The 23,557-nt window shown below is 45.7% G+C and overlaps 1 protein-coding gene across 1 annotated transcript in view; it reads left to right on the top strand.

Moving 5' to 3' along the window:
* The window catches only part of PAPPA (pappalysin 1), a 241,998-nt gene that overhangs the window by 158,333 nt on the left and 60,108 nt on the right, over positions 1–23,557 (top strand). The window contains exons 11-15 of the mRNA XM_081282172.1: positions 5,012–5,125; positions 6,075–6,210; positions 8,471–8,684; positions 20,354–20,522; positions 22,573–22,756. Of these exons, the coding sequence (XP_081138298.1) occupies positions 5,012–5,125; positions 6,075–6,210; positions 8,471–8,684; positions 20,354–20,522; positions 22,573–22,756 (817 nt within the window). The remainder of the gene's footprint in view (positions 1–5,011; positions 5,126–6,074; positions 6,211–8,470; positions 8,685–20,353; positions 20,523–22,572; positions 22,757–23,557) is intronic.

Here is a 23,557-nt window from a genome sequence, read left to right as displayed (position 1 = left end):
GGCAGGGTGGTGCACACCTGTAATCCCAGCAGCTCAGGAGGTTGAGGCAGGAGGATTGCAGGTTCAAGACCAGCCTCAGCAACTTAGTGAGGCACTGTGTAGCTTTGTAAGACCCTGTCTCAAAATAAAAAAACAAAAAGGCCTGGAAAGGTGGCCCAGCGGTTAAGCACCCCTGGGTTCAATCCTTGGTTAAAAAAAAAAGAAAAGAAAAGAAAGAAAAGAAAAGGTGCAGGTCATAGATGAGAAAAATGTGCTCATTTTGAGAGAAAATTTTGCATTTATGTAACAACTTTGCGCTTACTAGTGAGTGACATTCTGCATGATACCTGTCCTCTTTTGACCTCTGAAAAGGAAATGGTTTCAGTGGATAAACTATCCAAGTCCCCTCTAACTATGAAACTATAAAACAAGAAAGTTTACACAAATTGTTACGTAGAGGACAGAGTACAAGAAAGTGCAGGCAGGCGACTCTCCCTATGACAACTGCAAAGGACTGTGCAGAGGTAAATTAAGCTGTTTGTGAATGGCAGTGAGTTATCTGTCCATGAAGTAACCAAGAAGACACTGTGTGATCTCTCCTCCAGCCCTGAGGGGACCTGTGAGGGTGTTTGCCAGCCCAACCAACCGCAGTTGCTCTTTGCCTAGCTCCGTTACATTTTTGCCTTCACTTGATTGTTTCTTTATTAATGTATTCATTCCTTCGTTCATTTACCAAATAACAAAAATCACTCAAAATAATACTTGCTGATTTTCAAAATTGTGTTTTCTTGTGGTAAGAGCACCACAGGAGATCGACCCTCTTAATAAATATTTAAGTAAACAATGTTTTATTGGTAACTACAGGTAAAATGCAAACAGCAGATCTCTAGAACTAACTTGTCTTGTTTAACTAAACTTTTATAACCTTTGATGAGCATCTCCTCATTTATCCCCGCTGCCAGACCCTGGCAGCCACTAATTCCATCTTTGATTCTATGGGTTGGACTGTTTTAGGTACCATATATAGATGGAATCATGCAGTATTTGTCCTTTTGTGACTGTAATACCCCTTCTTCTTGTTGTCAGCAGCAGAATTTCCTTCTCTTTTTAAGGATGATTAGCTTTATTTTTCCCCTTTCGTATGGGGATTGAAATCCAGGAGTGCTTTAGTGTGGAGCCACATCTGCAACCCCCTTTTTAAAAAAAATTTTTGAAACAAGTTCTCATGAATTTGCTGAGGCTGGCCTTGAACCTGTGATCCTCTTGCCTCAGCCTCCAGAGTCACTGAGATTACAGGTGTGTGCCACTGTACCCTATGAGGATGAGTAACATTCTGTTTCAAGCATACACCATTTTCTTCATCCATGCATCTGTTGATGGACAGGTGATTTATTATCACATCTTAGTTATTAGGAATAATGCAGCAATGAACATGGCAGTGGGAAATATAGAACATTTCAGCTCTGAAGAATCCCTTCCTCATCTTCCCCAGGAAATGAAAATCCTGCCCATGATATAAAGGAATGCTTGTTCATGTGAGTGTGACAGAGGTGAATGGAGGTTACCACATTTTGTGCACCAATATCCCTGAAGCTGTATGGCTGGGAAGAACCTCAGCGTCTTTAGGATTTGGGGTGCAAGTTTGGAGAACAGGAGGGAGAACAGGATGGCTCTGTAGGAGATTCAGGAGATGTGCAGATTGGGATTGGCAGGAGATTGGGAGACATGAAGGCCTAGAGTCAGCAACACTGGAGAAACAGGGAGAGGAGAGGACAAGTGGATAGTTGAGGAACTTGGGGTGATAGTTGGGAGGGCGTAAAATCTACAATGATGTGTGATGTGACTCTCCTATTTGTTCCCTCACAGAAATCCTTCTTAGTCAGCAATGCTTGGTAGAGTTGGATTTGCTTTTGTAGAAGGTGCAAAAAAGTGGGTCAATAAAAACAGAGCATCCCCATAGTCTCGGTCCCCTTGGGGTCACACCTTCCACAGTAGCCAACCTTGTGACTTCAGCAAGGCTCTCTCTTTCCTGAGCACTCCAGAGCTGAGCATGTCTACAGGCTGTCAATGCATGGTGTTGATGAGCACATTCATGCAATATCAATAAAAGCAGGAGGCTTATGGTTGCTCACCTCTCCCTTTGCCCCCAGCCTCCCTCCACCTCCCCAGAAATAGAGCTGATTTTAAGATCAACTAGGGCTTTGGGCAAAGGTTCGGCTGGATTTGTTTATTCCTCTCTGATCTGCTTTGACTGTCCCTGGTCAGGATTGTAGATAGCCTGAAACGAACACACAACTAAATAGAAAAACAGAAGAAAAAAAAAAAAAGAACAGAGGCATATTCCTCTAAAGCCCTGTCTAGTGCTGATAGAGCTGACGAGATAAGAGGAAATCGTATTTAAGCAATAAGAAGGCTTTGTTCATGTTGGCAAATTCTCTGACCGTGAATGCTTTAGGTGCAGAGATAAGACCCCAGCCTGGCGCTCAGAGATGGGCTCTGCCACACTCTGCTGGGAGACAGGCAGCTAAGAACACAAGGGAAAAGCATTCCAAAATGATACATGTCGAATTGCTGGCCTGGATCTCAAATGCCATAGATAGTTTATGCAAACTCTCGCACTGTTGTAAAGTGTAACACAATCCACTGGCAGTTCTGCCTAAGCCCAGTCTTGGTTGTTTTTGAGAAAAATAAATAAACTTGAAAATGTCTTCCAGTCTATTAAAGTGGCTGTGTTTTGTCCTTAGCTTCCTTGGAATTAAGCTTCTAGATATTTGAACAACTGAATCCACGCCTGATTCCCAGACCGTGGAATAGTTGATTCTTGGAACCTTTGGGCTCCATAAGAAGTTACCAGTGATATTCAGGAAGCTACCATTGTCTTCCCAGGACCCACTGAATCCTACAGCCAGGCTGAGGGAAGCTTCAACAGTTCCAAGTTTTAATATTTTTTTGAGTCAGCTCTATATATCAAACAGAGGAGAGGAGATGCTCTGGTTGTAACAGTAGAGTGGGGACCAAGCTGACCTCTCCGGGTCCTGAGCCCAGGATGCCATCTCCATGAGCCCTAGGGATCCGTTGAAGACACTTTGCCAGTCTATGACTACTGCAGCATCCAACTGTGCAAGCTTAACTGGGGTCCAAAGACGCAAGTGGCTTCACATAATGATACCTCATATTTTGAGCAAGCACAGACCAGAACCAGGTCTCCTGAATTCAAAGCCAGCTCTCTCCACTACAGAACTTTCTGGGTGACATTGTGTGATTCTCCAAAGCTGATTCAGCCACCTATCTTAACTTCTGCTTGAGGTTTCGAGAGTGAATGGATGAAGATGTTATCATGAAGAGAAGCTGGGTGAAGAGTAGGAGGAGCTCATGTATTTTCTTTGCAACTTACTATAAATACCAACTTACTCCAAAGTGGGTTTTGAAGAAGGGAAGCACTGGTGTTTGCAGTGATAGGTCACAATGCAGCCGTCTGTGTTAGTGCGGCATCCAGTAGCATCTCACTGATGTAAAAAGGACTGTGACTTGATGTTTTCTGAGAGCTCCTGGAAGCCAGCATCATATGAACTAGTGATGGATAGAGGAACCTTTGAGTTTTAACAGATTTATAGATGGGATATTCAGCATGTTGAAAGGAGCCTTTGGTGGTGCCAAGAACAAGACAGGGTGACAAGATTCAGATCTAGTCTAGTTCATTGGCGCCCACTGGATACAAACACATTGGTAGGGGAGTTGGATGCTCATGATTTCATGCTCATGATTTGTGTGGCTTTATGACAATATTTTGGAGGTTTTTTAATTCATAAAATTACATGGAAGAACGTAAATCAAAATGCCTATACTTACTAGGTATATGCATTATATATGCCAAGTGTATGAACTTCTGACAACCATAGGGATATTTTCTTTTTTCCTCTTGGCCTGTCTCTGCAAGAGAAATAACAATACAGATAAGTTAAATCCCATTTGTTCCCAACTTCCAGCACCTTTCCCCGTCCTTGATAACCACCTTGAATTTGATGTAGACTTTTCTATGCCACATTCAATTCATATGAATCCCTGGGAAATATATAGTTTTGCTTTATGTGATTTTTATAAATGGCATTATAATAAACTTTTTCACTTAAAAACATTTGAATGTGTGAATAAATGATATTAATTCTTGGCACCTTTAAGCTTCTTAAGAAGTTGCCAGTGATATTTGGAGAACTAATATTGTCTTCCCAGGACCAACTGAATCCTAGAGGGAAACTTTGAGAGTTAGCACGTTTTAATACTTTTTGATATTTTTAAAGCAGAGCAGTGAAGTTTTTTTTTTCTTAAATGAAATATTATGATATGCAGGAAACTCCTGAATTTAAACAATTCAGTTTATGTATAAATGTTCCCCTTTTCTTTTAACATCCTTTTGGTGTTATCTATTATTAAGAATGAGTGTGTGTTTTTGTGTGTGTGTGTGTGTGTGTGTGTGTGTGTGTGTGAGAGAGAGAGAGAGAGAGAGAGAGAGATTGAATTGATTTTCTTTGATGAAACCTGGGCTCATTCTTATAGTCTTTGCTTTGTTATTATGGCTCTGAGCACAATTCACAGATTTGTTCTAAGATAACCTTCTTGGCATTTGAGACTCTGAGATCAGTCTCTCCCAGTGCAGTCTGCCACACTCCCCAGGCTATAGTAATAGACCCTATTACAACCTAAGCACTCTGGGTTACTCTACTTTCCTCTGAACCTTTGCTTCTGTTCCTTCTGTCTGCAATGCTTTTCCCAGCTCAACTTGAAGTCATCTCCTCCAGCTCAACTTGAAGTCATCTCCTCCAAGATTTGTTCCTGTGAGGATTTCTATTATATCACTACCACCATAGTTTCACAGCAGAACATAAGCTCCTGGGGCAGATGCTTGTCTATATATCCCTGCTTTCTCTTGGAGAATCAAGAACAAAATTGATGGCTAGTAAAGGGTTGTTAAATTGAATCAAATTGAACTTTTAAGACCCTCAAAACATTATTTTTCTTCTTTATCTTTTTCTAGGTGTGTCGAACCAAAGTGATAGATCTCAGTGAGGGAATCTCCCAGCATGCCTGGTACCCTTGCACCATCAGCTATCCCTACTCCCAGCTGGCTCAGACCACTTTCTGGTTGCAGGTAAGCCTGAGTCTCGAGAGCCCTGAAATCTCCATCACTGGCACCCAGGAAGCACTGAGCCTCACGATGAGCCTTTCTGGACACAGCTCATCCACCCAGGAGGCTATTGATTAATAGGACAGGAAACAATTGGTACCAGGGTGCTTCCTGAAGTGGAATCCATTAATGCTCATAGAACACCCCCACTCAACTTTTACACTGGAGAAGCATTTGGATACCTTTTATCTGCCTAAACTTTTTATTTGTTATTCAAGACCTTTTAAAATCAACTTTTCTACCATGAAGACTTTACTGATCTTCACAGAAATCAGTGACTATTTTCTTTCTTCCGCATGAGTCTGGTCACTTGTTGGATGACATCCACTACAGGACACTCTGTAGCCATCTTCCTGACTGTGGATTGGTGGATTGTATTGAGGTTGATTTATGTGTCACTGACCTACTTTAAATATCATGGATCCCAGAATTGCAAGGGCCATGTCTTATTTAACTTGATCTCCTTGTGGCCCAGTATGGAGGCTGACATGAATGAGTGATGGATTGTAATAAGCATGGTGTGGTTTTGTGTGTTTTGGTTGTGTCCCAGGTCTTGTGCTAGACACTTTATTCCTATGGTCTTGGTAGCATCTCAGTGACTCTGTGATGTAGCTGTGTTGTTTTTTTTTTTTTTAATCCATTAACTAGGAATGAGGGAATTTGAGCCCAGAGTGGCCCAGGTATCCACTCAGGTCACACAGCTTGGAAGGAGCAGAGCCAAGACTAAAGCTGACCTCAGAGCCAATGCTCCTCACTGTTTTGTTGTTTGCCTTCTGCTCTCTGTCTGAGGCCCCAATGAAGATTCCAGTTGTAGACATGGATGGAGATTCTCCTCAAACCCACCCCAGTGTGGCTGCTTCCCTCCCCTATGCCTGAGCACACGAGTGACCTTCTTGTGTCTTCTCCATTTCAGGCATATTACTCTCAGCCAATGGTTGCTGCAGCTGTCATTGTCCACCTGGTGACAGATGGGACATATTATGGGGACCAAAAACAAGAGACCATCAGCGTGCAGCTGCTTGATACCAAAGATCAGAGCCACGATCTAGGCAAGCCTGTTCCCCAGGGCTTGGTTGCCCCCGATACCTGCTTCCTACCTGTCCTAGGGTGGTTGTGAGGACCACAGCTTGGAGTGACCTCTCCCTTCAGCTTTTCACTTTCTTGCTTCTTCACCATTGGGTGTGCCCATGGCCCCCATCAAGATGTAGTTGTATGTCCAGAGAAACCTGGATGTGGCTGCTAAGGGGACAAGGGTCAATGGCAAAGTCCTCCCTTCAGTGGCTTCTCTTTGATGGAAACCTTAGGCATCACATGTGATCCTCAAAAGACTCTGGAAATTTCCCCATCACCCATGTCAGCACCCGAGATCCATAGAGAGGCACCAAGGGATTGCAGGTCACACATCAAGTCGGGGCTGAGTCACCAGGTTTCAGAATCCCAGCCCATTGCTGCTCACCCTCTAATCATTGCCTGTGAGACCTCCCTGAGGTGACATATGCCCAGCACAACCTCCAGAGAAGATCCCTGTGGGAGCAGGAATAAGAGAGTTTTCTATCAGATTCAGGAGTGGGGAGGCAGTTGAGGAATGGGGTCCTACCTGCTGAGAAGCTGCCCTGGGTAAAGGTTCAAGTGAGTGGTCACTTGCACCTCCCCTCTGCTTGGGCCATGGTCAGTGGAAATGGCCCAACTCCAGATCTGGCAGCAAGGTTTGAACCCTGTTCCGCCACTCACTGACCAGGAAAGAGGAAGCAGTTTTCTCAACCTTGTAGCACTTCTCTTAGAGACCCCACTTTCTTCATATACAATAAGAACAAAGAAACCTTACAGACAGAACAAGATATTGCATGACACTGCCGTGAGCAGGCCCTGCACTCGAGCTGGTGCTAAGAACTCCCTGTCAGCACCAAGCAATTCTGTTGCACTCCCTCATAGCCAGTCTACCCCGGAGAGCTCTGGGTAGGCCTCCAAACATTTAGAGTCCTGGGCCAGCCCTGGAACCTGGACTCAAAGCTGTGCCCACACCATTCCAGAGAGCTTATTTCAAAAACCTGCAAGAAGCCAGTGGCCCAGGGGTCATTTCAGGGTCAGAAAGAAGCCAAGGAAGCAGGGAAGATTTTGTTTTGTTTTGTCTTTGTTTATTTATTTGGTGTTAAAGGCCAGGGAAAGAGAAGGAAACAAGGAAGAGAAAGAAAACCCCTCTGGACGTATCTGGATTTCTGGGAAATTTCCCTAAGTGAGAAGCAAATATTTTTATAGTTGTCCTGGCATGGCAGAGAGCTCCGAGGAGAGGTTTCTCGGCAGAGTGGGAAGAGGTCTGGTTCCACAGAAGCTCCTTGGATCCTCCTACTGGTGCCTGAGCCTTCTGTGTTCCCAGTCCCTTCCCACTGTGATCTCCTGTCCCCGGTATCCCAGCATCCCCCAGCAGAGGCTTCCCAGAGCTAGGAAAGTAGAACAAAGGGCACCTGCTGGACCACCACAGGCTGCCAGGACACAGCCAGGGTTATACCCCTTTGCAGATGTGGAGGTGGATTTTAAGGAGTTTGCTGGAGTCCCATGATCAGGGGGTGTCTAGACCAGCACTTGAATCCAGGTCCACCAGCCACCAACCCCACCCCACTCCATCTCTCTCTAGGTACCTCTTTTCTCCTGCCCCTCTTCCCACTTCCTTCCTGAAACCTGGGGTCCTGGTGTCCCTTCTGACTTGTGCTAAAAAGTCTTGAGGACTTCTGAGCAGGGCAAGTTTGGATTCTACCTGGGCTTTGGGTCACAGCTGTGCTGTGTCCAGAAAGCCCCTCCTGCCCAAGCATGTGGGTCTGCTTTGCAGAGCGGGTGGTGTAGAAGTCCTTAACTCACAGGGCTGCTCCCAGGTCTGCAGGTTACAGATGGCAGGGGACAGTTTAATCCAGGAAGGCAGGTTACTGTGAATTATTTCCATCACCTTTCAGACCAACCAGCAGCTGAAAACTAGCAGCTCAGACTTCAAGCCCTAGGGCATTGTGGGAGGGAGTCAAGGACCAGGGATGCTTGGCTGATGGGTGGCCATTCGCAGGAGGAAGAGGGGCTGTGGGCACTAGGTGAAGGGAAGGCTTAGGGGGCAGGGAGGCAGGGGGATTGGAAAGATTTGGAACCAAGAAAAAAAGGCGGACAAAGAAACTTTCAATCAAACTCAAAATCGCCTCTGGCTGCCCAATGGTGCTTTTGTGCAGGGACATGAAAGGGTCTGGGGGCTTCGGGAAGGGCCCGTTGGGGAGGGCGTGACTGGCCTTGAGTAATGAGCCTGGCCCCTCGGCCCCTCTGTCTCCCTGACAGGCCTCCATGTCCTGAGCTGCAGGAACAATCCCCTGATTATCCCTGTGGTCCATGACCTCAGCCAGCCCTTCTACCACAGCCAGGCTGTACGTGTGAGCTTCAGTTCGCCCCTGGTCGCCATCTCGGGGGTGGCCCTCCGCTCCTTCGACAACTTTGACCCCGTCACCCTGAGCAGCTGCCAGAGAGGGGAGACCTACAGCCCTGCGGAGCAGAGGTAAGGTTTCCTGGGCCTACTGGCCCTAGGCCATTTGTAGCCAAGTGCAGACACTGAGATTCTGAAGCTAAGTAGTCATTGTGTTGCTGTGGAAAGTCTCTGGGTTGCTCCCTTCTCCATCCTCTGACCTCTGGCCAGCTCTGTCTTTAAGCTCAAGAGACCCACAAGTCTCTGAGTTCCTGGGGTGAGTGTGGGAAACGGGGAGGATAGAGATGCTCCCTCACCTGACTTGTAGCTGCAGAGTTGACAGTAGAAGCCAGGTGATCTGGAAACAGCCATTTCCTTCTCTGGGTCTCAGCCTCCCCATGTGAACACAGAGAGGGTAGGCGGCTTAGCTTCCTCAGCTCTAAAGTACTAGAATGTTCTGCTTCCTTGGTGGCACAGGCAAAAGGTGTGACCTTTTTAAATTGACGAGGAAGGAAGGGGTTGCCGTTTGCTTCATCCCAGTTCACTGTGTGTCTACGTGGTGGGTGAAAACCTCATAGCTTCAGGTCACCTGCCTCCAGTGGCTCAGGAGCCTTTTACCTGCAGGGCATCCCTCCATCCATGCTGTTGATCTGGCATCTATTAAGGAACCACATTTGGAGGTAGCCGGGGAATGGTGGGTCCTGGACTGAATATAACCTTTGGGAATACATTTGGATTTGAATCTTTACATTGCCACTCCCCAGTATGTGCCCTTGGACGAGTTGCTTCTCTTTTCTGAGGCTCAGCTTTTCTATTTTGAAAGCAAGCAGATAATAATGCATACTTCACAGGGTGGTTGTAAGGGTTAATTGTTGCACTGTGTATGAAAATGCTCTTGCAGACTGTTAGACACTGTGCAAAGATAACATATGAATAAAGAACATTCACAACTGCTTTCTGACCATGATGGCTGGTGCTTCTCTGCCCAGAATTCTGAGTGAAGTTCTTAAAGTCAAAACTGGAGGAAGCCTCAGGGATGATCTAAGACATCCAATAGGTTCAAACTTCCATGTTCCCAACCAGGATTCCAGGGCCCAGACAGGAGAAGAATGGTTCCAGATTTGCCCAGCATTTCAAGCTTGTTTAATGGGATCCAAAAGGAGAAAGGGCTGTCATGTTGGTGGGCTCTGCAGAACGAGGCCCTCTGCAAGGCAATCATGCCTGCCCTGTACACCTGAGGGAAAGGAGAGAAAGAGGCGGTGCAAGGGAACACCAGCCTTTCCCACACCCCTGCTCCCACAGAGGACACAAAGGGTGGTTGCAAAATCCACATTGTTTTGCACCCACTGTCTCCAGCGTCTGTTGGGCCAAGTCTGTTGCAATCGTTCAGAGGCAAGGGCTCCGTAAATATCACTCATTGTCATATTGCACTGTAAGAGGGCCTTTGTATCCCGGACTCTCTAGACTCTATAAAAATAAGTTAATTCTCAGAACCCAGGGAAACAATGTCAATGGAAAATGCAAAAATGTTTTCCACAGTGCCTTCTCACACCATCCAACCATCCACAAGTTGACTGACACTAGCACTGACTTCTCTGAATGCTTAATTGACAGTTCCTGGGCCCTCCGTCGCAGTAAGGAGTTTTTAACCTCTGAAGCAAATCACTCCGTAGGTATTTGTTGAGTTCTTTGGTTGTGAGGGAGGACCATTGAACTGAGGCCAAGTCCTGTCTCAGACTCAGGTGCTGTATGACTGTGGACAAGCTGTTCTCCCTCTTTGGGAAAAGAATGATGCTGGACTGCATGTTCTCTGGGGTTCTTTCCAGTTCTGTCTGTGATTCCCAAGAGCGAGGAGAGGGGAGAGGATAAGGGAAGGCACAGACATTTGTTGAGCCCCTGATAAGCACATTGTATTGTTTCATTCTCACCTCTCCTGGGAGGTGTGACTCAGAGAGACAGGATAGGTGAGTCAAAGACACCCAGGCAGTAGGAGGCAAAACCTTGCTCTGTCTGTCCCTGAAAGGCGTGCCCTGCCCACCTCATCAAGGTAGGAGAGAAGAGGAATTTGCAGGACTGGTCACATGGGAGTTTCTGCTTTGTGGGACTCTAGTAAAGGGGTGGAGGATGCCGCCCTGAGGGCTTGGCCTTTTTTCTGAGCCGAGCCTGGGCCAGACTTAGTGTGCAGGGTTGAGGCTCAGGGCTGCAGGACCTCCTTCCAGAATGCCCTAGTGGGAAAGGACAGCAGCTGTTCCTGGGGAACTGTGAAGACATTTATCAAAACAAGCAGGACCCTGCAAATGTGCGAATGCATTAAAACAACTGGAGAGGAAAGAAAAGAAAAGTCAGCAACAACTGTAGGAAGCCCTGAGATGTTTTTCTTCATTCTCAAAATCACCAAGGTAAATAGCACCCCGCTTTTTCTTTTCTTTTTTTTTTTTCTTGTTTTGTTAGCATCATTTTTTGATAGCACAAATTTCACTTGATTGTAGTTGGAACCGCCCACTTTACTCTCCCTTGTCCCAGGTAGTGAAAGGTGCTATTTCTCCCTCCCCTTCCCCCCACCCACACCCACACCCTTTCTTCTCCTCCCTCCAGCTCTCCTTCTCCTTCTCCACCCCCTCTATTATTTTCTGGCTGTCTCTCCTCCTCCCTTCCCTCCCTTCCTCCCCTCCCCTCCTCCTCCTCCCCTCCCCTCCCCCTCCTCTCCCACCCCCTGTCCTCCTCATTTTCTCCCTCTTCTGAGAGTGGTGTGATATCCAGTGGGCTGCCTTGAGAGAAGCTTCACTCTAGCAAAATCAATGCAGGCCACATGTTCTGACCTAGATTCAAGGGTTCCCCAGCCCCTGTGCAATGCTCGGTATAAATTCAGAGGCCCAAGAAAACAGGATCAGATTTCCAATGAGAGGGTCCAGTTGTGGAATTCTAGCCAAATCCCAGCTCTACATTGAATTGCGAAAAGAGGAAAAGTTGGGGGGGAGGCAGCAGCCACAGGGGTGGGGGTGGGGAGCGTAAGATGCTTCTTCAGTGACAGAAGCGCCATCATGATATTGAGGCCTCAGTGTCTCCCCCCTCCCCCCTCCACACAGACCATCCATACATCCAACCTCCTGGTTCTAAATGGAAAGTAAACAGTTTATTATAAAATCCAAGGGATCACGTATTTAAACATTTATTCTCTCTCTTCTTCCTTCTTCTGACCTCTTTTATTATTTTGTATTCTTTTTCTTCTTTCACCTAAAACTCTTCTCCATTCTATTTGCTGTTCAATCCAGAGAGAGAGAGTTAACGTTCAGAATGCCATCTTTGGTGGGGAACAAGCCCTTTGTATGCCTGGTATGAAATCTTTCCAACCAGGGTGGACCTGGGCTGCGGTTTGTGGGGAGCCCACAGGCTGGAGCTAGAGTGCTCACTGCTTGGTCCCAGGTGTGGAATATCCTAGACGTCTGGTGGGGATTCACAGAAGAGTGGAGCTGCTCCCAGGCTTCCTGTTGCTGCCCACCTCTGCATCCAACTTCCCCGACTCACAAAGGAATCAGGGCATGTCACACATGGGTAGGCAGCCATGGTCATAGGGTTGTAGCTGCAGATGGAACTGCATGCCTGAGCATCACTGTGCCTTTGACAGTACCGGATGCTGCTGGACTCTTCTCTAAACTATCCTTTGGCTCCTGCCCCCTTCAGTGAGCTACCAGAATTCCTGCAAGTTCTTTGTCTTATAAGTACTTAGGCTCATCAATGCCTATCTTTTCCCATTCCAAAGGGCTTTGAATTTATAGACCTCTGTTGTTGGTCTTCATAAAACCATGGCACCTCAAATGCAAGCTTCTCAAAGATTCCCAAGTTCTGTATCCTTATTCAGTAGGAAATTCAGGGTCCAGACAAGGGACATGAGCCTTGTAAAGCCACCCAGCAAGTTAGGAGCAGAGCCAAGCTTTGAATCGGGTTCTTGGGAATCTGCTTCTCTTTCCTTTTTCACTAGAGGTTTTAAGACTGATGTCCCCTTGGCCAGATGAGGCCACAAACAGTTTTTTCATTAGACCTCATTAGTTACTATCTTTAATTAGTTGCCAAAACTTAAATACCAGAAGAGTTCCTATTAAAAACCAGATTTCTTCCTCGAACTCTTTCAAGAAATCATGAGATTGGAAAGCAACAGGCCCTCTGTCCCACCGTGCAGCCTTGGACTAAAGTGGGGAACAGCTCTGCAGTGGCCAGACACATCCCACCCCATCCTGCTCGTCTAGACTTTCAGGTCCTCTGCCTGGACCTCACAGGCCACTGGGTTTGCACCCCCGCTCTGCAGCATCTTAACCTCCATACTGAGTCCCAGTGCTGCTCCTGAAAATCCTGGGTAGAAGGGTCTTTTAGGATTACTTCCCCTGGGAGTCTCATTTCTGGGCAGAAAATTTAGGTCCCCTTGTGCTAACTGTTTCTCAGCCTCAGCTCCAAGTTGATCCCACAAGAGACCGTATCCAGCATTGTACATGGTGTCCACCGGCAACCAAGAACCATGCCTAAACCACACCTGTTATTATCTTCACTCTCGGTGGAATCATTGTGGCTGAGCAGCAGGTCATAGGCAGGAATCCACAAGTCAAAGGACAGAACTCGGGAGAAGCCTTCACCAGTCTTTACCCTGGCCTTCCTCCTTATTCCAGGACTGCCCAGGTCCTGGCTCTTAGGTGCAGTTAGTGTCGATTTCAGGCAGCAGTGGGGACAGCAGTTGGGGGGTCACATAACATTCTACCTCCATTTGGAACTTGAGTCTGTAACTAAATGCATGAAGATATATGAATATATGTATAACATATGTGCAGAGTTTGATGAGTTCTTTATCATGGAGGCACAGGTTCTACCTTTGACCAGGTGTGAGAATTTGATGCAAATATCATTGTCCTCTCTTCCACCCATCCCATCAGCCATCTTCCTTCTTTCAGAGAAGTGTCTTCATTTTTCCCCTTCTTTTCTTGTTTTTATTGACTGTCCCTCACTAGTATTAAATCCATTGTTTGGTTTCCTTAATTTGGTTTTGGGTTTTATATTTTGGAAATGACAGTTATGTGGGAGGGTTTATTGGGGTGACATTTGTCATTTTTTTTATTTCTAATTTTTATGTTTAATTTTTTTTCTTTTTAGTTGTAGATGGACACAATACCTTCATTTTATTTGTTCTTATTTTTATGTGGTGCCGGGGATCAACCCAATTCCTCACGCATTCTAGGCAAGCTGTATCCCTGCAGCACAACCCTGGCCTCAACCTTTACCTTTTTTTAAAAAAATTTTTATTGTTGGTTGTTCAAAACATTACATAGTTCTTGACATATCATATTTCACACTTTGATTCAAGTGGGTTATGAACTCCCATTTTTACCCCGTATACAGATGGCAGAATCACATCGGTTACACATCCATTGATTTACATACTGCCATACTAGTGTCTATTGTATTCTGCTGCCTTTCCTATCCTCTACTATCCCCCTCCCCTCTCCTCCCCTCCCCTCTTCTCTCTCTACCCCATCTACTGTAATTCATTTCTCCCCCTTGTATTTTTTCCCTTTCCCTCACTTCCTCTTGTATGTAATTTTGTATAACCCTGAGGGTCTCCTTCCATTTCCATGCAATTTCCCTTCCCTCTCACTTTCCCTCCCATCTCTCATCCCTGTTTAATGTTAATCTTCTTCTCATGCTCTTCTTCCCTATTCTGTTCTTAGTTACTCTCCTTATATCAAAGAAGACATTTGGCATTTGTTTTTTAGGGATTGGCTAGCTTCACTTAGCATAATCTGCTCTAATGCCATCCATTTCCCTCCAAATTCTATGATTTTGTCATTTTTTAATGCAGAGTAATACTCCATTGTGTATAAATGCCACTTTTTATTATCCATTCATCTATTGAAGGGCATCTAGGTTGGTTCCACAGTCTTGCTATTGTGAATTGTGCTGCTATGAACATCGATGTAGCAGTGTCCCTGTAGCATGCTCTTTTTAGGTCTTTAGGGAATAGACCGAGAAGGGGAATAGTGGTTCCATTCCCAGCTTTCCAAGAAATCTCCATACTGCTTACAAATTGGCTGCACCAATTTGCAGTCCCACCAACAATGAGCAAGTGTATCCTTTTCCCCACATCCTCGCCAGCACTTGTTGTTTGACTTCCTAATGGCTGCCAGTCTTACTGGAGTGAGATGGTATCTTAGGGTGGTTTTGATTTGCATTTCTCTGACTGCTAGCAATGCTGAGCATTTTTTCATGTGCTTGTTGATTGATAGTATGTCCTCCTCTGAGAATTGTCTGTTCAGATACTTGGCCCATCTGTTGATTGGGTTATTTGTTATCTTATTGTCTAATTTTTGAGTTCTTTTTATACTCTGGATATTAGGGCTCTATCTGAAGTGTGAGGAGTAAAGATTTGTTCCCAGGACGTAAGCTCCCTATTTACCTCTCTTATTGTTTCTGTTGCTGAGAAAAAACTTTTTAGTTTGAGTAAGTCCCATTTGTTGATTCTAGTTATTAACTCTTGTGCTATGGGTGTCCTATTGAGGAATTTGGGGCCCGACCCCATAGTATGTAGATCATAGCCAACTTTTTCTTCTATCAGACGCTGTGTCTCTGATTTGATATCAAGCTCCTTGATCCATTTTGAGTTAACTTTTGTGCATGGCGAGAGAAAGGGATTCAGTTTCATTTCGATGCATATGGATTTCCAGTTTTCCCAGCACCATTTGTTGAAGATGCTATCCTTCCTCCATTGCATGCTTTTAGCCCCTTTATCAAATATAAGATAGTTGTAGTTTTGTGGATTGGTTTCTGTGTCCTCTATTCTGTACCACTGGTCCACCCACCTGTTTTGGTATCAGTACCATGCTGTTTTTGTTACTATTGCTCTGTAGTATAGTTTGAAGTCTGGTATTGCTATACCGCCTGATTCACACTTCCTGCTTAGCATTGTTTTTGCTATTCTGGGTCTTTTATTTTTCCATATGAATTTCATGATTGCTTTCTCTATTTCTACAAGAAATGCCATTGGGATTTTGATTGGCATTGCATTAAACCTATAGAGAACTTTTGGTAATATTGCCATTTTGTTGGTGTTAGTTCTGCCTATCCATGAACAGGGTATATTTTTCCATCTTCTAAGATCTTCTTCTATTTCTCTCTTTAGGGTTCTGTAGTTTTCATTGTATAAGTCTTTCACCTCTTTTGTTAGGTTGATTCCCAAGTATTTTATTTTTTTTTTTTGAGGATATTGTGAATGGAGTGGTTGTCCTCATTTCCATTTCAGAGGATTTGTCACTGATATACAGGAATGCCTTTGATTTATGAGTGTTGATTTTATATCCTGCCATTTTGCTCAATTCATTTATTAGCTCTAATAGTTTCTTTGTAGACCCTTTTGGGTCTGCTAGGTATAGAATTATGTCATCTGCAAATAGTGATAATTTAAGTTCTTCTTTTCCTATTTTTATGCCTTTAATTTCTTTCGTCTTCTAATTGCTCTGGCCAGTGTTTCGAGAACTATATTGAATAGAAGTGGTGAGAGAGGGCATCCCTGTCTTGTTCCAGATTTTAGATGGAATGCCTTCAATTTTTCTCCATTCAGAATGATGCTAGCCTGAGGTTTAGCATAGATTGCTTTTACAATATTGAGGTATGATCCTGTTATCCCTAGTTTTTCTAGAGTTTTGAACATAAAGGGATGCTATACTTTGTTGAATGCTTTTTTCTGCATCTATTGAGATGATCATATGGTTCTTATCTTTAAGTCTATTGATGTGGTGAATAACATTTATTGATTTCCGTATATTGAACCATCCTTGCATCCCAGGGATGAATCCTACTTGATCATGGTGCACAATTTTTTTGATATGTTTTTGTATCCGATTCGCCAGAATTTTATTGAGGATTTTTGCATCTAGGTTCATTAGAGATATTGGCCTGTAGTTTTCTTTCTTTGAAGTGTCTTTGTCAGGTTTAGGAATCAGGGTGATGTTGGCCAATTGGAGTAGGGGCAGAGCAGAGCCGCCGCCCGCGCCCGGAACAGGCCCAGCGACTCGCATTCCTTTACCTTTTTTGAACAGTGCATTCCCACAACCTTTTCCAACCATCAGGATGGTAAGGAGAGAATGGGGACCTAGGGAGCACACTGGCAGATCTCTATCAGAATTCTGTCTAAGCTGAGTGGCCCTGAGCAAGCAGCTCAGAACTCTGAGTCCCAAATAGGACTAATTTCACTACCTGAAGGAGATACTGTGTGGTTGCAGATATGATGATGTGGGTGAGACCCAGTGGCAAATTCCTGGTGCAGATCACCTCCTTCTCCCCCTTTCTTTCTGTTTGTAAGTCTGCACGGTAGGTGCAGTCAGATGTGCCTAAAAACCAATGAGGACTCACTCTCCAAACTGTGTTCTAGAAGACCTTAGTCCTAAGGAATGTCTCATGAAAAAAGAAAGGTATAAGGGTTTGGAAAATCCTTCAACCCTTTGCTTCTTTCTGGACATTGTCCATATGCATTTGAATAGTCAAGGTTCTGAGAAGTCCTGCAACCAAGAAAACTGATTAATTAATCCACTGCTTCCCACTCCTACCTGCACAGGAAACTTTTGGGTCTAGTAATTTCTGAGACCAGGGAATATTTTCTTTCTGTAGCAGAAAGAGGCAGAGTCAAGAGAACACCTGGGGGAGCTTCATTGTTTCCAAAGCATTTCTCAGATATTCACCTTCCCTTTCTACAAACACTCCATACCCTGTCCTGCCCTGGATCATCACACCAGCATTTCAGTCTGCCTGGGACACCCTCTGCTCCAACACTTTGTATGCCTGATCCCTTCATTTCACCCAGGTTATAGTTCAAATGTCCCTTCTTCTTGGATCCTTCCATAAAAAGTCCCCACCCCCAGCACAAATAATCAACCTCTATAATTTTACTTTGTTTTAATGTCTTATGGTGCACATCACTATCCAAAATGCTCTCATTGGTTACCGTTCCTTGGCACTGTCCTCCCTTTTTAAATACAAAGGACTACCTTTTTCAACTGACAGAGCTGCAGAGGTCAAAATGCTCATCCACTTACTCACTCGTTCCCTCCAAGAATGCCTGACTCGGTGAGGCCCCCAGTCAAGGGCTGTTGAATGGACGAACACATGGATGATATTCACTCAGCAGACGGTTCTGAGGGACCAATCATTTTATTGTTTTCACTTTAAAGATGATGAGGAAACGGAGGCTCAGGATGTCATATGAATTTCCAAGGTAGAATAACTGATAAATGGCAGAGCTAGGACGTGCACTCAGATTTCCCTGATCCAGAAGCCTTGTGCTTTTTCTCCATCCAAGGAAATGAAGCGTTTCAGTGTTCCACTTTCCCACGAGGAAAATCTTTAATGTGACAGAACAAGCGGGGTGCTGGTTTCCCCTCGATGGCTCAGAGCCCAGAGAAGAAAGTGCCTTCTCCTCTCTGGGTCTTCAACAGGGCAGGAGCCCCGGTACCTTCTGGGAGCAGAGTGAGCTGTCCACTCTGTAAGGCGCAGGTCCGAAGAACAGCTCGGTAGCTGGTAGCTCATGGAGTAAATCTATTTAAATTGGAACCATGTGGCTCTTCCCCCAGCGCTCACACAACGTGAACAGATGCATTGTTTGGTCAAAGCCCTTGTGTGGACGCCGCCCCGCAGTTGCAGCCTCTTGGAGGTCTCCACGTGGCACAGCACCGGGCTGTCAGGAGTGAAGAGAGGGTGGAGAATGAAAGTAGTTCTGCCAGCGCCATTTAATGGCAGTGGCCCTGCCTTTCAGAAAAGAGGTGTGTGGCCAATACAAAGCCACCCCAGGGAGGGCCTGAGCCCGGAATTAAATGCTTGCCCTTCTCTGAGTATTCAAGAAAAGGAAAGGGAATTTGTTTGTGATTTGTCCTGGAGGCTGTTAGCTCAGTTTCCTTTACTCTATTTTTGCTAGACATTTTTTTTTTTTTTTTTGTACCAGGGATGGAACCCAGTGGTGCTTAACCACTGAGCCACATCCTCTGACCCTTTTTATTTTTTATTTTGAGACAGGGTCTCAGTAAGTTTAGGTCCTCACTACGTTGCTGAGGCTGGCTTTGAACTTGCCATCCTCCTGCCTCAGCCTCCCAAACTGCTGGGATGACAGGCCTGCACCAACACACCTGGCTTTCACCATACTTTTGATCAGTAGGTAGTGTACGGCGGGGAAGGCTCAGTGGGATATCCTGAAACAGCACCAAGGAAAATATTGGGAAGCTCTTCTGAATCTGGTTTGTTAAAAATGTTTTCCGGTATCCTGGATGGAAATAGGAAAATGAGAGTCTCCAGATTCTGAATGCAAATCTAGCTCACGGTAGGCCAAAATGCAAGACTGTGCTCACAGTAGGCCAGGTGCTGGGGTAGAAGCAGCAGCAGTCAGACAGAACAGGGCGTAAGAAGCCTTCTCTGTTTGGAATAAAGTCTCAGATTCTTAGGAGCCATTGCAAGGCACCACCCAGTTTGTTTCTTTCAGTTTAGGCAACATCAGTTGCCAGGCATTTTTAGTCACAATGCAAAGTACACCGAGATGAAAAAGGTCTTTCCTCTGCCCTCAGGATATTCTAGTCCTGGACCATGGGCAAGGTTAACAGCAAGGACTCTGGGGTCACACATGTGGATGGGAAGATAAATAGGTGACTTAATCCTTCTAGCCCTCAATTTTTCCAACCCTGAAGTGAGGCGCACTTAGCCCACAAGGTGCTTATAAGCAAAGAGTGAGCTCTTGTGCATAAGCCACCAGTGAGTTATGTTCCCACAGTCAGCACAGCTGTAACACAAGGGGGAAGATCATCCAGGCACAGGGGTTGATGTTGTTTGCATTCGTATCTTTAAAGGCTGGCACAGACTGCAGTCCTGTGGGTCCCCAGGCCCTGTGTTTTCAATGCATTCAGCATGAAACACCTTTGTCAGAGAAAGAACGGCAGAATGCTTGGAAGGGAGCTCACTTGGGGAACAAAGGGAAAGTTTCCTATAGGAATTACATGTAACTCAGCCTCTAAGAATTGGTAGGATTCAGATTGGCAGAAAAAGTAGGGACAGCAATTATAGCAAGGTGCAGAGCATGCTGTACAACTTTACTAAGAATTCTTCAGTTGCTTCACAGGTACGAAAGACTTTTACTTCCATCACTTGAGTCTCATGGCTCTATGAGGACAGCTGAACTTGAAGGTACACAGAATCCTAGAGAGACATTTGGCTTGTCCAGAGTCACACAGCTTCTAGAGAAGAGAGCACAAATGTATTGATAAAATTAGCAACCGGTTATTGAGTGCTGATTATGTGCCAGGAACTCTATGTGTATTTCCTGAATTAACCAGTTTAATCCTCCCCATGACCCTTGAAGGTGTTTACTCTTATAAAAAACAAAGAGATTTTCACTCAACCCAGTGGTTGAAAGATAGGAAACTCAATAAATAGTTGCTATAATCCTAATGATCCCCATTTCTTAAATGGGAAAACTGAGGTTCTACGAGTTTTGAAACCTGATAACCACAACCCTTTCAAGTGGTACAATTTGAACCCTAGATTGTCTGTCTCCAAAGTTGAGCTTGTAAGGATAAATCTTACGCATGGCCTCCAGAGTCAGTCTTCTCTACCTTAGCCAGCACCCTTCCTCCACTTAGCCTCAGCCTCCAGGAATTCTGGGGAAAGAGGCTCAGTCTTTATCTTCCAGCTGGATTGTGGTTTTCCTGGGAGGAAATCCCTTCTGACCCTCTTGTTTCTTCCTTCTCTAGCTGTGTGCACTTCGCCTGTGAGGCCACCGACTGCCCAGAGCTGGCCGTGGAGAATGCCTTTCTCAATTGCTCCAGCAGCGACCGCTACCATGGGGCCCAGTGTACTGTGAGCTGCCGGACAGGCTACGTGCTCCAGATACAGAGGGATGATGAACTGATCAAGAGCCAGGTGCGTGCAGGTGCTGAGTGCAGAGCCCTGGTGAGGCTGGTGGGTGCAGAACATGCTCCTGCAGAATCCCCAGCACTTAAGACAGGGTTGTCACACAACATGGAGAGTAGATTCCACCCCACCCCCAACAAATGAATGGATCAAGCAACTAACAAAGCCATCTGGAATCTCTGAAAGAAGGCTGCTTGTACAGAGTTGTGTTCCACACCCACACACAACCATGTCTGTTGTAGGTTGCAAATCTGCAAGACCATGGGCTGAGCATTCTGGAATGAACCTCTTGCAGTCAGAACTCTATCATATTAGAATGGGGCAGCTTTAGGAAGAGGTGAGCCCTGTGTCTAAGAGGTGCTCTTCCATTCATCCATCACGAAACGTGCCCACTATGAATCAGACGCAGTTCTAAACAAAGCGATGCATGCTGGGGGAAGGGATAGGTGTATGCTCTGGCAGGGCAGGAGTGACGAGTGGAAGCCTGTTGCTGACAATGAGCATGTCACAGGTGGAAACACTGTCCTTTTTCTAAACTCACTAAGTCATCAGGCAAGAGGGTCCAGCTGGGTCCGCTGGTGTGGGGCCCTCCCAGCTTAGTTAGGCAGTTTAGGACAACAGGGAGCTGTTGAAGGACACAGCATGGTCCAGTCATGCTTGACAAAGTCTCTTCTGGCTGCCCACGTGGATGGCTTGGAGTCCTGTGGTAAGAACTCAGCAGCAGAGAAGCTTCAGGAAATCATTAGCGGCGCTCATGGAAGACGTGGACGTGTCCTGCATGAGGTCCATGGTCCTGAGTGGATCTGAGTGCCGTGGCAGAATATTGCTTCAGCCAGATGTTACTTTGGTGTCTTGGGTGGGGTATAGGGAAGTGAGAGACGTTTATAGTTGAAAGTCTTTCCGGTCCTGGGTTGGAGGATTCCAGAGCTCTGTTGCTAGATACACCTTTTTCCGGAGCCCTGCCAATAGCCTCTGCCTTTACCCTGCAAACACACAGGGCACATTCATTATTGCTGGGAACGCCTATTTGTACAGAGCTTCTGGGCTTGCTCATCTGAGACACCTACTTCCGTGTGTCAGACATGCCAGGTCTGAACGCCTATGGAGACAATCAGGCTGTTTTGGCAGTGGGACCTCTGCTGCTTTGATGTGTACTTAAGAGAGGAAAATGTCCTTTGCTTTTAAAAAATCTCAGATCAACACTTGGCATCCCCAATCCCCTGGGATTTGGCGGCTTCCTCCTTGAATATAAGCCCCGGGCTGCCAATGACCGTCCGTCCTTCCCTTGGCTCTATGGCATGGCCTCACCCTTCCACCTACACAGCCCTACCATCTTGTAATTTAGTTCTGATCTCTGTCAGACTTTTGGTTTTTCCTCCCCTTGTTTGTTCTGCATGTCTGTCTCTCTTGACTATCGAGCCATCAAATCTCAACTTAGGGAGTGGCTCTTAAAGCAATCCTGGGGTTGCACCCATTGGTGTGGCCAATGTGAGAACTGAGATAAGGAAAGGCGCTTGCTCATGCTCTCATAACACCAAGGGCAAACTCCCAGGCCTCCTCTATCCCAGGGCAGGGCCTACTATGCACCAAGCCCTCGACTGGACCCCTGGTAGCCTCCTCCAAGAAAAGAATTCCAAGTTCAACATTGAATCATGTTTCTGAGTCTGTTTTACTTAAGAAATCACCATGCAGGTCTTATGTCACCATTAATCTCTCATCAATAAGATGAAAATAATGGTCTGGAAGATGCTATAGGAAGCTTTTAGAGAGCATAGTCTTTGGAGATTCAAGTCCCATTTATCTTTTTTTTCCAGGTGGATAACCTGGGACTGATCATATAATGTCTCTGAGCTTCAGTTTCTGCACTTGTAAATGGTGTGGGAGCTGAAATATCTAATTCACCCAGTGGGGGAGATTGTTCACCTGAGCGAACGCTCACTGCTAAACATTGGTCTCCGGTCTCTGGACAAGACTCCGTTGTTACCTGGGAGAGTAGGGTATTTTCCCACACCCTGGGTCCAGTCGGCTGTCCCTCACTGCTCCTGTCTCTGTCTTTCAGGTGGGACCCAGCGTCACGGTGACCTGCACAGAGGGCAAGTGGAGCAAGCAGGTAGTGTGTGAGCCCGTGGACTGCAGCGCCCCAGACCACCACCACGTCTATGCCGCTTCCTTCTCCTGTCCTGAGGGCACCACCTTTGGCAGCAGATGCTCCTTTCAGTGCCGTCACCCTGCTCAGCTGAAAGGTATCCTGGGCCCTTGGCCTCAGTATTGCCACCCCCCTTTACCTGTGGGAAACCTAGAGGCTGCTTCCAGGCCCTTTTCCTGGGTCCCAAATGCCATGGGCTGGACCACTTGCATCTGTGCTCCTAATATCTTCCTACTGAATGAATTTATGTTAACTGCCCCTGCTGTGTCACTAGGGGGAAAAAGTATGTGGGTACAAATGGCAGTCAAGTTCCCTTCAAGAATGCAAATCTTATAATACTAAATAAATAAATAAATAAATAAATAAATAAATAATAAGAGAGAGATAAGGAGGGAGGGAAAGAATAATATTTGGAACTGATGCAATTAATTCACTCTGTATGATTAGGGCCCAGTAAGCCCTGTGAGTTCCTATTATTAGTATCTCCATTTCACAGAGGTGAAAACTGAGTCACTGAGTTTAAAGAAGTTGCCCGAAGCTGTTTTATCAGTGGTGGGGACTCTGTTGTCTCCCAAGTCTCTCTGTCTCTAATGCTGGCTGCTCTTCTCTAGCAAGGGGGTGGGCTGGGGAAAGAGGAGCAGGAATGATATCATCACCCTGGCCTGGGCACTGGTGGAATTGAATAAGAAAAAGTGTGCAGACTGGAGAAGAGACCACACTTGGGAAACTAGCGAGAGATGGTCGGCAGGTCCTAGAGTGTCAGAGGAGCTCTCGGAGCGCAGCAAGAGTAACTGGAAATATTGAGAACTCAAAGCCCAGTGAAGGAAGGGAAGAAATTTGCATAAACTCACAGAGTCACTCTGCAGCAATTTCAGGATGAATGTGTCTGGCTTCTAAT

This window comes from Spermophilus citellus, assembly GCF_964194105.1.
Source record: "Spermophilus citellus genome assembly, chromosome: 2".
Lineage (NCBI taxonomy): Eukaryota > Metazoa > Chordata > Mammalia > Rodentia > Sciuridae > Spermophilus > Spermophilus citellus.
This window is presented reverse-complemented; position numbering and strand designations above follow the sequence as displayed.